This window comes from Lepisosteus platostomus, chromosome 14 (genome assembly GCF_059453375.1).
Source record: "Lepisosteus platostomus isolate fLepPlt1 chromosome 14, fLepPlt1.hap1, whole genome shotgun sequence".
NCBI lineage: Eukaryota > Metazoa > Chordata > Actinopteri > Semionotiformes > Lepisosteidae > Lepisosteus > Lepisosteus platostomus.
Window position 1 is genome coordinate 23,386,031 of NC_142624.1, and position 14,000 is coordinate 23,400,030.

The 14,000-nt window shown below is 35.9% G+C and overlaps 3 protein-coding genes across 48 annotated transcripts in view; all 3 read right to left on the bottom strand.

The window, feature by feature from the left end:
- The window catches only part of ttn.2 (titin, tandem duplicate 2), a 171,077-nt gene that overhangs the window by 134,284 nt on the left and 22,793 nt on the right, over nt 1–14,000 (bottom strand). For 41 of the 46 annotated variants that reach the window (XM_088605106.1, XM_088605104.1, XM_088605102.1 and 38 more), the window contains 7 exons: nt 13,696–13,864; nt 13,373–13,604; nt 12,602–12,886; nt 12,273–12,398; nt 11,914–12,102; nt 10,943–11,332; nt 8,586–8,639 (listed from right to left, as the gene is read on the bottom strand). In XM_088605106.1, coding sequence (XP_088461232.1) covers nt 8,586–8,639; nt 10,943–11,332; nt 11,914–12,102; nt 12,273–12,398; nt 12,602–12,886; nt 13,373–13,604; nt 13,696–13,864 — 1,445 coding nt within the window. Of the gene's footprint in view, nt 1–8,585; nt 8,640–9,008; nt 9,073–9,815; nt 10,282–10,942; nt 11,333–11,913; nt 12,103–12,272; nt 12,399–12,601; nt 12,887–13,372; nt 13,605–13,695; nt 13,865–14,000 lie in introns of those variants that run through there. The other 5 variants (XM_088605127.1, XM_088605100.1, XM_088605098.1 and 2 more) reach the window with 4 other exon arrangements.
- On the bottom strand, nt 560–7,819 carry LOC148649024 (uncharacterized). The gene is made up of 2 exons (XM_088605137.1): nt 7,725–7,819; nt 560–7,588 (listed from the first exon to the last, which is right to left on the bottom strand). The coding sequence occupies exon 2, from the start codon at nt 7,266–7,268 to the stop codon at nt 909–911; it is 6,360 nt and encodes a 2,119-aa protein (XP_088461263.1). The 5' UTR covers nt 7,269–7,588; nt 7,725–7,819; the 3' UTR covers nt 560–908.
- LOC148649025 (telokin-like) lies at nt 8,604–9,537 on the bottom strand (the record flags this gene model as incomplete). The annotated part of the gene is made up of 1 exon (XM_088605138.1): nt 8,604–9,537. A coding segment is annotated over one exon (630 nt), but the record flags the coding sequence as incomplete, so codon positions are not given.

Genomic DNA, 14,000 nt, shown 5'->3' on the forward strand with positions numbered 1-14,000 from the left:
CTAATAGAGTTTTATCGAGCTAAGTTTCACGCATCACCTTCATTTTATATTTTGTAGAATATTAGCAGGCAAAAACATAAAAGTCTTGCATTTAAAAAAATACACTAATATTCCACCTAGCAATTTGAAGGCTGTAAGTTTAGCACTATAATGTTAAGGTTTACAAATGTAATCTTGTTTTACTTTGTTTTATTTGTTTCAGAAAACTAATTTTAAATAATTTAAACTATGGAAACCCGAGCACAGTTAGCCAAAGAAAAAGCTGGCTAATCTGTGCATTTTTTACAATGTACACAGGAAAGTAAAAATATTTATAAAATGATTAAGCAAGCAGTCAAAACCTTAGAATATAAAATGATAATATTTTAGAATTTTTTTATTGTTCACCCTTGTTACAGCTATTTTGTGGTGGAGGGAAGGATGCACAAAATAAATTATTTTTTAATACATTATATTAAATGACATGGTGTTAGAATTATCACCATAGTTCCTGGCTTCCAGTGCCTAGCCAAGAACAGTTTTGAATTTCCAAATTATTATTATCTCCCTTGTTACTCCTAAATTTGAATAAGTACAGTACAGAATTCATGACTACTAGCCTAATTATCTTTAAAGTCTTGCTGCTTATGATTTCATGACAAATAACCGCATTTGGTAATAAAATAATGCCTTTAACCAACCGATTTCACAAGACTCTGCTTCTTGTGTTGAGTTTTTTATTTCCTACATTAAATTATTTTTAATACATCCTCCTAATCTCTTCTAATCTTAAATAAAAGAAGAAAATGCATAGGCTAATTTGCCACGAAAACTAACAAAATGCAAAAATGGCCGTCAGCTTCTATGTGTCCATTTCATTTAGACAGCGTAATTTAATATTGTTTGAAATAATTTGTTTTTCATGTGCTTTAAAACACTTTCAACAAACAAACAGTTTCAGTGGAACCTGCTGTGTTTCGAACAATACACTTGAACTCACCAGCATCAGCTTTGTTTACATTCATAATAATTAAATTAAAGCTTCCAGAAGCTTTTTCCTGAATTATGTACCTGTCTTTTTTAATAGCTTTTCCATCTTTGTACCACTCTGCAGTAGGTCTTGGGGTACCAGTAACTAAGCACTGAAGCACCACTGAAGTCCCTAGAGCAGCAGTTATACTTTTAAGTGGAACCAAACATTTTGGAGGAGATTCAGTAACTTGAAACTGAAAACTACAAGTGTCTGATTCCTGAGCTTTAAATTCTATCATGTCTTCTTTGGAAGATTCAGCAAAAACATCAAAATTAATATTGACACATTTTTCCCCCTGTTCCTTATGCTCATGGTCTGTCACAGCTACAAGTCTCAAGGCTTTTTGGGATTCATCAGTTTCATGCTCAAATTCAAATTCCAGTTCGATTTCAGAGGTCTGATCTCCTTGCACCATTGAATTTCCCACAAGCAAGTCAAATTTCTGAGGTTGCTCTTTGGCACTGCCCAATGATATGGCAGTTATTTCTTTTCCTCTTGCTTTACCAAAATATTTATGTGTATCTAAAACAACAAGGGAAGCCCTACATATTGTTTCACCTACTTGGTTTACTGCCTGGCATGAATATATGCCACTGTCATAACAACAAACATTTTTTATCTTAAGATAATGACTATTGTTCTCTGAGTAAAAAATGTATTTTCTGTCACCTTGGGGAATTCTCACACTATCTTTAAACCACGCTACAGTGGGAGCTGGCATCCCTGTAACAGAACACTCAAATACTGCATCTGTGTTTTCTGGGGTCTCCATGTCAAAAATGGGGTTTATAAACCGAGGGGGCATTTCCGTCACTTCAAAAGCAATTTTTAGTTCATCACTATCCTGTGTTATAAAGTCTACTGTGTTTTCATCAAATAGGCAAGGAAGAACATCAAGAGAGATAATCATGCTTTTGTTGTCTGGAGTGTATTCTGGGATGGTTATTATTTTCACTTGTTTCTCAAATTCCTTAACTTCATTCTCATCAAGTTCCACTTCCAATAGAATTTCCTGTGGTGAGGGTGACCGTGATGTTGCATCATCTTCTACATCAAATTCTATTACATGCTGATGAGTAACTGCAGGAGAAGTTGGCATTAATTTGGCCTCCAGTGATATAACTTCAACCTGAGTGATGCTTTTTGCTTCCCCAAAACCATTAACTGCATTGCATATATACTCTCCTTCATCTGCCTTGCTCACGCTTTGAATTTCCAATGTACAAACATCCCCATCTCTTTCCATTTTTGTCCTGTGATCTGTTTTTAGCTGAATTTTATTTTGGTACCATTTTACCTCTGGGGATGGTATTCCAGTTAATTCAGCACAAAATATTAAAGCTTCTGTTTCGAAAACACTTTTTTTGGTTATTGGTTTAATGAAAGCTGGTGGAATTCCCTGGGGTTTTGGCTCCATATCCTGAAGTGTTCCAAAAGCTCCTGAACTACGTCCTTCTGTTGTGGAACTTCCTTCCTCTAAGCTGAAAGTGAGTGGTGTTGTTTCAATGCCTTCATCTTCAGGAGATCTGAAGATTTTGGGAGGAGAAAAGAGTCTGTCAAGCACAGTACCGTTGGAGGGTCTATTGCTCTCAATAGTGGAGAAACTGCACTGGGGAGGAGTGACATAACCTTCTGGAGTTCCGCATGGAGTATGAAAAGAATCTGGTGACTTTTGAAGCTGAGAATTTTCAGCTGATGATGGCGGTGTATAAAACTTTTCAAGCTCTGCAATTTCATCACTGCAGGTACTGCTCATTTCAATTGACATTTCAGATTCTGGAGACAAAGATCGAATCCACTCAGGTTGTTGATTATAGTAGTCATAAACAGCTTTAAATGTTACTTCTTCCTCTTCAAGTGAGCTTACACCAGGCTCATGATATACCTTTTCTTTTGCATTATCTGTTTTAGTAACAGATTTTTCTTGCTGTGCTACTGATATCAGATAATCAGTTAATGAGAAGGTATTATCTTCATGTACTTTAGGAGTTTCACAAATTGGTTTTGACATCTTTAAAGAAACTGCTTCATGTTTTAAGGGTTCTTCCATGCTTTGTATTTTATTTTTAGGTTCTTGACATTTATATTCTTCTACAACTTCTTTTACACCACTCTGTGTTTCACCTTTGTTTTTTAATTCAGTGGTTTTGGAAAGATCTGACTTTTCTGACTGTTCATTTTCTGGCATTATTTTCTGATTTGTGCCATCAGTGAAAGAATGAAAGTAGTCACTTAAAGAACAGAAATCTGTTTCCATTCCAAGTAATTCTGGAGCAGTAAGTGATATTAAATTTTGTTTGGATTTTACCACATCCTCCTTTGAAGATTCTGAATAAACACTGGAGAATACTGGAATTTGAGGCACAACCTCCAGTACTGGTGGCTGATGTTGCTCTTCTTCCATTTTTCCATCTCCTGCTGTATTCGTCTCTACATGCTTTAGCTGATGTTCATAGCTAAGTGTAGGGGACCTTTCTAGGGGAACGAAGTTGATATCAGATTTCCTACTTGTGCCATCTATCTTTCTTTCAAATTCATCTTCATTTGGTAGCTTTAATATGTTTCTTTTAATAGGTTTATCTTGATTTTTAGGAATAATTTCTTTTTGACACATAACAGGCAATATTGCTTCTGGTTTGACTAGCTTGGGTATTTCATAGTCCTTGCTAATGGTTTCAAATTCATTTAAATGTGCAAGTGAAATGAAATGGCTTTCAACAGTGTCTGTTCTTTCAGTAGAGGCGTCTCTTGATTGCTGTATAAAGCTTATTGGAGCAGATGTTTTTGCAGAGTCTGATGAAAACACATCTTTGGTTTCTGATGGAACTGACGAAACTGAGGCAATCACATCTTTTGTCTCAGGTGGAACCATTGATCTTAAATTATGGATAAAACATTCAGCTTCAAGCTTATGTTCTTTTGGGAGCACCAATACATTTGCTTCCTTTTGATTAACTGTGACTATTTCTTTTAGGGGATGGCTAAATCTATGTGGAACAGGTTGGACTGGAACAAGTTTTGCAAATCTTTGCTCTCCAGAGTCTGTAAAAGAGGATGTAAAGTCATGTGAGAAAAGTTCAAGAGGTTCATCTGATAAACTGACTTTTTTTGTTTCTGCTGCAATTTCTTCTTTTCTCTGCTGAATGAGGCTTTGTGACAGCACTTCTTGATGTTTAGATACATCTTTTCTACTACCACGTTCAAAATCCCTTACTTTGCCCAGTACACTATTTGGAGCTTGCTCTTCTGGAAAGTATAGGTCAAGACATTCCTTTCTTGTGTCTGCTGAGTGTTCTTGGACAGGAGACTCAAACATCTGCTTTATTTTTGAAACTCTAGTTACTGTTCCACATGATGTCAAACCACAACCAGTTAATTCAGACATATCTCTGGAAGCCTGTTCTCTAAAGCGTCTCCTTTTTGCAACATTTTCTGATTCTCGATTGGTGGCTTCTGCTGTATCAGTCTGTGTAAATTTTTTCGTGTCAACAACAGAGACAAAGGGTAGCTCAGCAGTTTTTTCAGAACAACGTACATCCTCTGTTTGCTTTTTTAAGAAAGCAGAATTTTTGTGATCCATGTGATAACTCTCCACAGCTGGCATCCTCCAATTTTTTGAGTTGGTTACAGGAATAAATAGAAATTCATGATGTCCCTCCTCCACCGTTGGCTGGTCATTTTGGAATTTTGGAATTCCAAGTGTTTCTGGTCCATCAGCAATTAAACTTTTTGTTTTCCTAACTTCATTGTCACCTGCAAGTCTATCATATAAAGTTGTATATTGCTGTGCACTCATTTCTGTTTCTTCATTCCACTGGCAAAGAGAAGGTTCCACAGTAACATTAGATATGCTTTCAGCTTTTCCCAGTTTGTTCTTAGCGATACACTTATATGTTCCTGCATCCAACTGCGATACGTCATCAATATACATTCTGTAGATTTTCTCATGTTCTTCAAATTTGTATTTGCTACTAGCAGTACTCAAACTTCTGTCATTGTGAAGCCATGTCACAACTGGAGCTGGGTCTCCCGATAAAAGACACTCAAGCATTATAGTGTCACCCTCTCTACACTGTATACTTTCTAGATCACTTATAACCTGTGGGGGCTCAGTGACAACATCAAAGGAAAATGTAAACTTGTGTTTAGTGGTTTGTGATTGGTTGTCTTTTGCTGAGACATCTGAAGTTTTATCAGAAGGTTCTCTTAAATCTTTTGCATCCTCATTTTGTTCTGGGATTGGTGTAGGGGCAGTAATCATAATCTCAACAGGAGATGAAAACAGAGATGTGTCTGAAGGTCTTGGCCTTGACAAAACCACTTGAGGGACCTGTAAAGTGGACTTAAATTCATCATTTGTATCTACATATGACTTAAGTTCATCTTCTATCATTCTGTCAAGTTGTTCTTCAGTCATCTCAGCTTCTTCAGTTACTTTAAATTCACATGTAACCATTGGCTGCTTCTTGTTTACATAATCTTTTACAATCTTAAGAGTAGCTGAACTTGTGGCTGTTCCATACTGATTAAATATGACACAGGTATACACACCCTGGTGCTCACTGGTAGGATAACAGATTGTCAATTTAGATTGAGTTTCTGTGGTATTTATATCATAATCCACATTTTGTGGAATAGGTCGGTCATCTTTATACCAAGTCACTGTTGGCTGAGGATGGCCTTGGAAATGACATTCTAATGTGCACATCTCACCTTCTGTAACTTCCAAATGTGACATTTCTTTTTCAAAAAAAGGAGAAAAAGGTTCCCATTTTCTCATAAAATAATTAGCTTCTTTTCCTGTTTTACTTAGAATCATAGCAGTTGCCATTGTTTTGTTTGAATGTAACTCAAGTTCATTTTTCAGATATCCAGGTGATAGTCCACTAACATTTATGGAAGGCTCCTTTTCTGTAGCCAGTCCTGCTTCAATTATGTTTGTTGTATTTTCAGTTTCATTTAAATCTGACACCAACTCAGCCTCTTCTTGGGATGCCGGCATATCTTCTTGGCATTGTTTTATGCTCAGTGTAAAAGATTGATCTTTACTCATGGCTAATTTCCTTTGAGCAGGCTCCTTACAGATGACTTCTTGAGAAACATTTTCTTCTATCTGTTCATTTTTTTCTGTTTTATCATGGTTTTCTGAAGCACTCTCATATGCAGGTGATAGTTCGCTGGCATATATGGCAACATTCTTCTCTGCAGCCAAATCTGCTTCAGTCATGTTTGTTGTATTTTCAGTTTTATTTAAATCTGGCACCAGCTCAGCCTCTTCCTGGGATGACAGCATATCTTCTTGCCATTGTCTTATGTTAAGTTGAAAAGATTGATCTTTACTAACTGCTAAATTCCTTAGAGTAGTCTCCTCATAGATGATTCCTCGAGAAATATCTCGCTCTATCTGTTCATTTTTTTGTGTGTGATTATGGTCTTCTGAGTCACCCTCATTTAGAAACTTTTCTTTCAATGTCTTTATTGCCTTAGATTCTTTGAATGATGTTTCTTCACTTGGTTGTGGTGATTCTTTAACATCTGGAGCAAGGTCTATAATTCTTTCCATCCTACCATGAATGTTTGCAGTACTCTTACTAATTAATGATTCACCCTGATCTGGTGTTCGGACATAATGTTGTAGGTCAGGCAAGGAGACAGGCTTGTGTCTTAGTCGTTCAAAATAGTCTGTATGGCTTGACTCACTTCCAACCGATTCAAGATCAAATTCAGATGATGACCTTGAGGAAAGAGACAGCCTCTTCCTCTCTTTGACAGCTCTTTTTAAAAGATGGAGTTTTACTTTAACATCTTCATCAAGCAGACTTTCAGTGTCACTAAGTTTCTCTGACAAATGAGGAGAACTTCTGTCGGAAGCAGCTTCACTTAACTGCCAGTCCTGTTTTATTGTTGGAGATGAACTTCTAAAATACATGGTACGCATCAAACCATGCTTTGGAGATGGCCCCCTAGATGATCCTTTAGCAATGTATTTCTTATCAAATGGAGACCCTACACATCTAAGGTCTATCTTAAACTTTATTTCTCTTCTTTTCTCCACTAATGAATCTATTCTTTCATGTGTCTTCTCTGACCTCTTAACAAAACTTAAATAATTGGCATTTTGCTCCTCCTTCAGTGCTACCAGTAATGAAGCAGTGGACTCTGCTGATCCTTCACTGTTAATTGCAAATACTCTGTAGCTCCCTGAATCTCTTTCCTGCACATTGTTAATTTCTAAATTGGAAGTATGGATATGCATTGTGCTTTCTGTTTTAACTACACGGCGGTGCTCCCTTGGAATTGGTCTGTTGTTATGAAACCATGAGATTTTGGGGGGTGGACAGGCAATGAGTTTACAGCGAAAAGCTACAGACTCCCCTTCAAGCACAGACTGGAATTTTATCTTTTTAGTGAATGAAGGCCTAATGTTCTCAGACCATGAGCTTATGGACGATGTTCTACTTGAACAACGATTTGCAGAAACAAAATCATGATCAAGGTAATCTTCAGTGTCTGAAAAGGCACCTCGCAGGTCTCTTCTGGTATCAGCATATTCAGTTCCGTCATTGAAGAACAGTTCTAGAAAAAAAAAGAAAAGTATTTTAATAACAGTGATATTAGATGGAAAATGAATGAAAAAATATTTGAAATGGAACATTAATGGAAAATTAAACATGCAATAAAATCATAAAGCTATTTAAAAAAAATCACTCACCATATTTGTTCGAATAAACGCAAGACTTGGTTCTTTTTAAAAGATTCTGACACGAATATCGTTGGTTGTTTTGTTCCTTCTTCAAACTGCAGAAATTTCTTCATAAAAAGTGTAAATGTTTCCAAAATAAATTGATGTTTTTAAGAAAACATGTTATTCTTGTGGTTTTGGAGTTGTTACTGAAATATTTCTTACCTGACTTGCAGACAGCTGAATAAACGCCCTTTCTGATCCTTTGAATAGGAGGTAAATTGTTCAGGCAAGGGACACATAAATTGCCATTACAAATATTAGAGTAAAAAACGTCCTAAAATTGTATGAGAAGGCGTTTATTCGAACTAATATAGTATCCAGATTACAAATGTTATATAAAGTGCAAACACCATTAATCACATACCGCTATCTGCAAGCCAGTCTAAGAAATGTTTGCGGGAGAATGAAATTCCAGATGCAAGAAACATAAGAAGCAATTAAATGATGTGGCAACTTCAATATCTTTTAAAGAAGATTTTCCCATTGCCTGGAAACTTTAAAAGATACACATCCTTCACCATTGTTCCAAAATACAGTCAAGATGAGGTTCTTTTCATGCTTTAAAATGACAATAGACAAATGCAAAACCCTGCTATTCAAAAACTGCTGCAAAGCAAGCAATACTAATTAGCCAAGAATGTCTGACAAATAACGATTAAAAATACTTATAAAAGGACAATTTAAACATGAAACATTTTTGTCATATAAAACCAAAATGTTGCATGCATCATTTATTTCTAACAAAAAACATTCATTGCTTCGTAATCAAATTTTTAGATGTTTAATATATATTACACTAAATGAACTGAAGACTTAAATAGATCTTACCTTTAACTTCCATCTCAATTTTGCGTTCAATCTCCTCTCGAACCTTCTTTATCTCTGAAACAAAACAATACAAATTTAAATAAAGGTTCACATATACTTTATATAATAACCATGGTAGTATGGCTCACTTGTATTTTTTCAAATAATTTACAGGAAAAAGTCTTACATGCTTGATGGTTTTTGTTTGACAAGTATAAGTGAAAAGTACCAGAATAGTTTAACTCTATAGCCAACTGTTTTATAGGCTTCGCAAAACTTTCCTTTATTTTTGTAACATGCCTTGTCATGCTGTTTTCTCTGAATGTTGGTTTAAGAACCTTTTTTACCCCCAAAAAGTAAATCCTTTGATATAATTGGAAAAAAGTGAAACGAACGATGAATTCACATTCACATTCTGAAGGACCAAAACATGCAGTTGCCAACCTGTGACCCTGAGATGTGTGCTGCACGCAGCTTCTCCTGCAGAATTGACTATTTTGCATATGTAAGAACCACCTTGACTGGGATCAATTTTCTTTATATTTAAACTGCAAAGGGAGCCATCGTGTTTCAATGAATATGATGCAGACTCTTGGACAATCAACTGATTGTATAGCCAAATAACACAAGGAGCAGGAATGCCCTTTATAACACAGAAGAGTGATACATCATCTCCTTCTTGTACAGTGATTTCTGGGGATAGTTTTTCAAGAAATTCAGGAATGGTGGCACCCATTTCTGGTTCTTCACAGGGCACAACATCTGGATAATAATCTCTGCTTTTCTGTCTTTGAGTTCCACTTGGTCTTTGAGCTGTAGATAGTTGAGATCCTGTAGTTTTTGCTGGGAGCTCTTGCTTGTCTTGGTCAGAGGGCATTATATGGGACACTTTGTCTGTTTTAGAACTTTTACTGCCTGAATCAGAGGGAATTTGTGTGTCTGCTTTGGCTTTTGCTTCTTTAGCTGGGTAAGAATAAAGTTAGGAAAATTATTATAGATTAGGTGCATCAGCAACAATATTTTAGATGTTACCTTAGCTTTAAAAATTTAGAGCCATTCTGAATTGTATGTGCAATGTAAAAAATGTCATTAGAGCTTATGTCTAGAGAATACTAGAACTATGGCAAAGGTTAAATACTGCATTATCTATTGCAAAATGTTATATGTTAAAGCAAATCAAAGTATTAAATGTCAAAAGCATGCAGTGATTAAGCATAGAATTATTTAAATTAAAAAAAACCTTATAACCACCTTCTACTGAAAGCTGTGCAGATGTTGTCTCTTCACCATATTTATTTTTTACTGTACATCTGTAACAACCTTGGTCCGCAAGTTGGACATTGAAGATCGAAAGACACAATGCACCTCCATTTTGAGAATATTTTGCTCTTTCTGAATCCATAAGTCTCCTTCCATTATGCTCCCATACTATCTCAGTGAAGGGCTGTCCATCAAAAGAGCAGATGAACTGAGCCATCCCACCAACTTTAACCCTTAGATCATTGAGTTTCAAAAGCAATGTGGGACTCTTTGGGGCTAGTGTCTCAGATTTTGTCACAATAGTCACTTGTCCAGCCTCCATCATTTTTACTGATGCAATCTTCTTAATAGTGGACTTTTCAGAAACACCTTCAAAAGCACTATATTCATAGCTGGGTTCCTCCACTGATCGGAATTCTTTTGCATAGGTTTCCATTTCCTTAGTGGTTAAAGGAGAATCAACACGAGCCTCAGATATGGTCTGTGAGGTGATTGTTTCCTTTACAGATTTTCCAGCACTTGATATTTTTGGCCTAGCTATAGTTTTCAACGTTTGATCTATGCAATAAAAAAGAAAATATTAAGAACTGATCAAAAATTCAATATATAGAGGTAAAATGGTTTACAATAAAACATGCCAATTTCATGAGTTCAAAATGTACTTGACGGATGAGATTTTTTTAGATCCATGAAAGGAATGAAGAATGAAAGACAGAGGACGAGTTTCTTCTTTTGCGAAATGTAGAGCATCCTTTTGACAGACGGATAGAATGGTGATGAAATGGTGTCACACGATGAGACATGCTACACTACAGAACCATATTTTTTTAAACCTTAGACCACATGTGATCCATTTCAAATTGCCACTTTTATCAAAAGAAACTACATTTGAGACAAGCAAGAAATCATTGAAGTTAAATTGTGAAATTAGTTGATGCATGAATGCAAAAATCACTGCTCTTTTAAAGAGGTCTTAGGGTTAAACATGGGTTTTGGTTACCACACCAGTCCAAGGAAAGAAGATGAAAAGAAGGTTGTGCCAGAAATGGGAAGGATTATTAATGGTGAATTATGAAAACACTAAAACTCTAAATTTCACCAAAAAACACTGGGTTTACCTTCAGTAGTTACAGCAAGAGTAGCCGTGCAAGTCGCTTCTCCAGCACTATTGCTTGCTTTGCAAGTGTATTGTCCAGCATGCTCAGAGAAAGCATCAACTATAATCAGAGTAGCGGTGTTTGTGATTTCATCAAAATAAAACACCACATTTTTTGTTGCTTGTATTAACTGCTGGTTATGAAACCAGCGGATTTCTGGTTTTGGCATGCCAGATACACGTGCATGAAATCTGGCCACTTCCCCATGATGTACAATGCAGCTCGAAATAGGCTGAATGAAAATAGGCCTCTGGCCTATAGGTTCCTTCTTTGCACTGGAAACACTTGAAGAGACACTGGTAGAAGTATACCACTGAGCCTTGGATGTAATTTCTTCAACTTTTTTAAGTCCTGAAAGGAAGTATGCCACTGTTCAATCTCACATCTTTAAGTATTACTCTTTACATAGCCAAAATGATTGCTTTATGACACAGCGGTTCACTATTCATTTTGATTCATTGTAGATTTAAATTATTTTCATTGGTTTACAAATTCATTACATAAATACATGGTTTACCATGAATACAGTGTCAGAACTCATGTTATAAATTTAAATGTGATTAATAATTTGACTTTAGAGGCCATATTTCGATTAATATGCATAATATATTTGGAAGAATAGTTTTGATAGAATGCCAACTAATTACATATCAGAAGCAAAAGCTAGAGAATACTACTAATAAATCAGGAAACACTCCACTGCACTGAATCTTATGAATATGCATTAAAGCAATCACTGGCAGTATGCTGTTTACCTTGAAATGTCTGAAACTGGAACTGGTTTCGTGCAAAAAAGTTGTATAATCTATTTTATTAAAGTAAAGAATAATTTGCATTTTTAACATTACAACAAATTTGAAGTCTCAAGGACATGCATCCATTTATAAGCAAAACAACAAACCATGCTTTCTTTTGTAATATTGAAAGCTTACCTTCAAGAGTCAAAACTGCAGAGCATGAGACCTGTCCAGCCGAATTTTTTGCTACACAGGTGTATTCTCCTTCATCCTCCGGGTATGCCTTAATAATTTCAAGCTGGCAGCTATCTTCAAATTGAGTCATTTTGAAAAACTCGGACTGTTTGATCTCCTTGTCCTTGTTGTACCATGTAATGGTGAGATCTGTTTTTAAAGTTAAATGACAATATAAGTGGCAGTTTTCTACGGTTTTTTATCCATTAAAAGTCCCTTAAGACTTATTATGGTACACTCAAGAGTGCTACAAAATGGCATTGACCACATTTTATGGTAATATCTTTAACAAAAGACATCGCAGGAAATACAGTACTCACCTTCTCCAGAAACCCTGCATTGGAAATGAGCTGACTGTCCCTCAACTGTAGAAGTGCTCTGAATAGGAGATATTAGCACAGGAGGGGAAAGTGGAGCTCCTGTGTCTGGAGAAATCACCTCTGGTACTGAAGAAGAAAAGTAGTATGGTAAACAAATTGATGCTTTTAGATGCAATCACTGGCATAAAATATACTGAAAACAATCCAAAAAGTCATAGAGCCAGTACTACAAAGTAAGAGATGTTGGCTACTGTATAAATATAACATCAAAATTATGAAGTTCAACACATATTTTATTTAAATATTTAGTTTTTTCAACAGGTTCTTACCTTCAACTTCAAGAGATGCTGAACTGCTAGCTACTCCATAGTCATTTTTGGCTTCACAGTGATAGGCTGCTGCATCTTCAGGGAAAACTTCAATCAGCAGGAGAGTGTACTCATCCCCATCATGAAGGAATTTGCACTTAAATCCTGCTGATAGTATCTGTGAATCCTTATACCAATAAACCTTAGGCTGTGGAATGCCTTTAACTACAACTGAGAATCTAGCAGGTTTTCCAGACTCCACTGTCAAGGGCTCCATGTGTTGTATAATCTGTGGTGGCTCTGGAACTGAAATAAAATAAGTAAATTTAATTTACGTATTAAAACACTTAATCAACACCACTAATCAGTTTCTTCCTTTATAATTTATAATAGATAATTGTTTTTATTACAATAGATACTTGTATTTTATTACCATGTAATGCTCCAAATGTCTATTGCAAAATGTTGCAAAATCTACTACCCTACATTTATATCAAGACTACATACTGTCTAAGATATATGCTATACACAGCTGTTTGTCTGTTTCAAAACTACTGATAATTACAGTGGAGGGTTAGTGTCAATCAGAGGTTAGACATGGCTACAAAACAGTTCTCGCAGGCACCAAGCAAACATAAAAGAAAAATAATATCTCTGTTGATTTCATTAATGTCCAGAATTCTTTGCCAAAGTCGGGTTGCTCCAGCCTCAACATGGTTGAGGAAAAAAGATATTTAGGATTAATTTGTGGGAAGTTGTTTAAAAGCAGTATAAGCAGATACAAATACTTACTATTCACATGGAGTGTAACCACACTTCGGTTCCTGCCAGCTACAAAGGTGTATTCACCAGCATCAGTGCGTATGGTTTCCGTGATGGTCAAGCGATGGAGCCTTCTGATCACCACATATTTGAATCTCTCTTCAACTGAGAAATTGATTTCAACTCCATTTCTGAGCCAGCGGGCTTCTGTTTCATCCTCATTTACTTCAAATTCAAGGACAGCTCTTTGTCTTTCCACAACCTATTTGTTGGAAAAAACACATGTATTAACCCATGACTCAGAAAAACCTTCTACTCTGCTACACACAAAGTAAGAAAGTATATAAACATACTGTGATGTCTTTTTCAGCTGGTTCTGTTATCTTAATATCACGGCCTTCAACGGTTAAAGTGGCAGTGGACATATTCCCGCCAGCTACCACTGAGTATTCTCCAGCATCAGACATGCGCACAGTAGGAATCATCAGGCGATGCAGAAATTTCTCTGCTGTGACTTTAAATCTGGGAAAAAGTAAAGAGAAGGTTTAATTTAGTTCATATCTATATATATATTTTTGATATTTCATAACCAGCTATCACAATGAGATAATAAGAAAATTTAATAATAAAAAAATAAAGAGCTACTTTTTCACAATAC

Bases quoted from the DNA above. Each gene is read 5' to 3' on its own strand.
- LOC148649024 (XM_088605137.1), bottom strand. From the start codon at position 7,268: ATGCATATCCATACTTCCAATTTAGAAATTAACAATGTGCAGGAAAGA.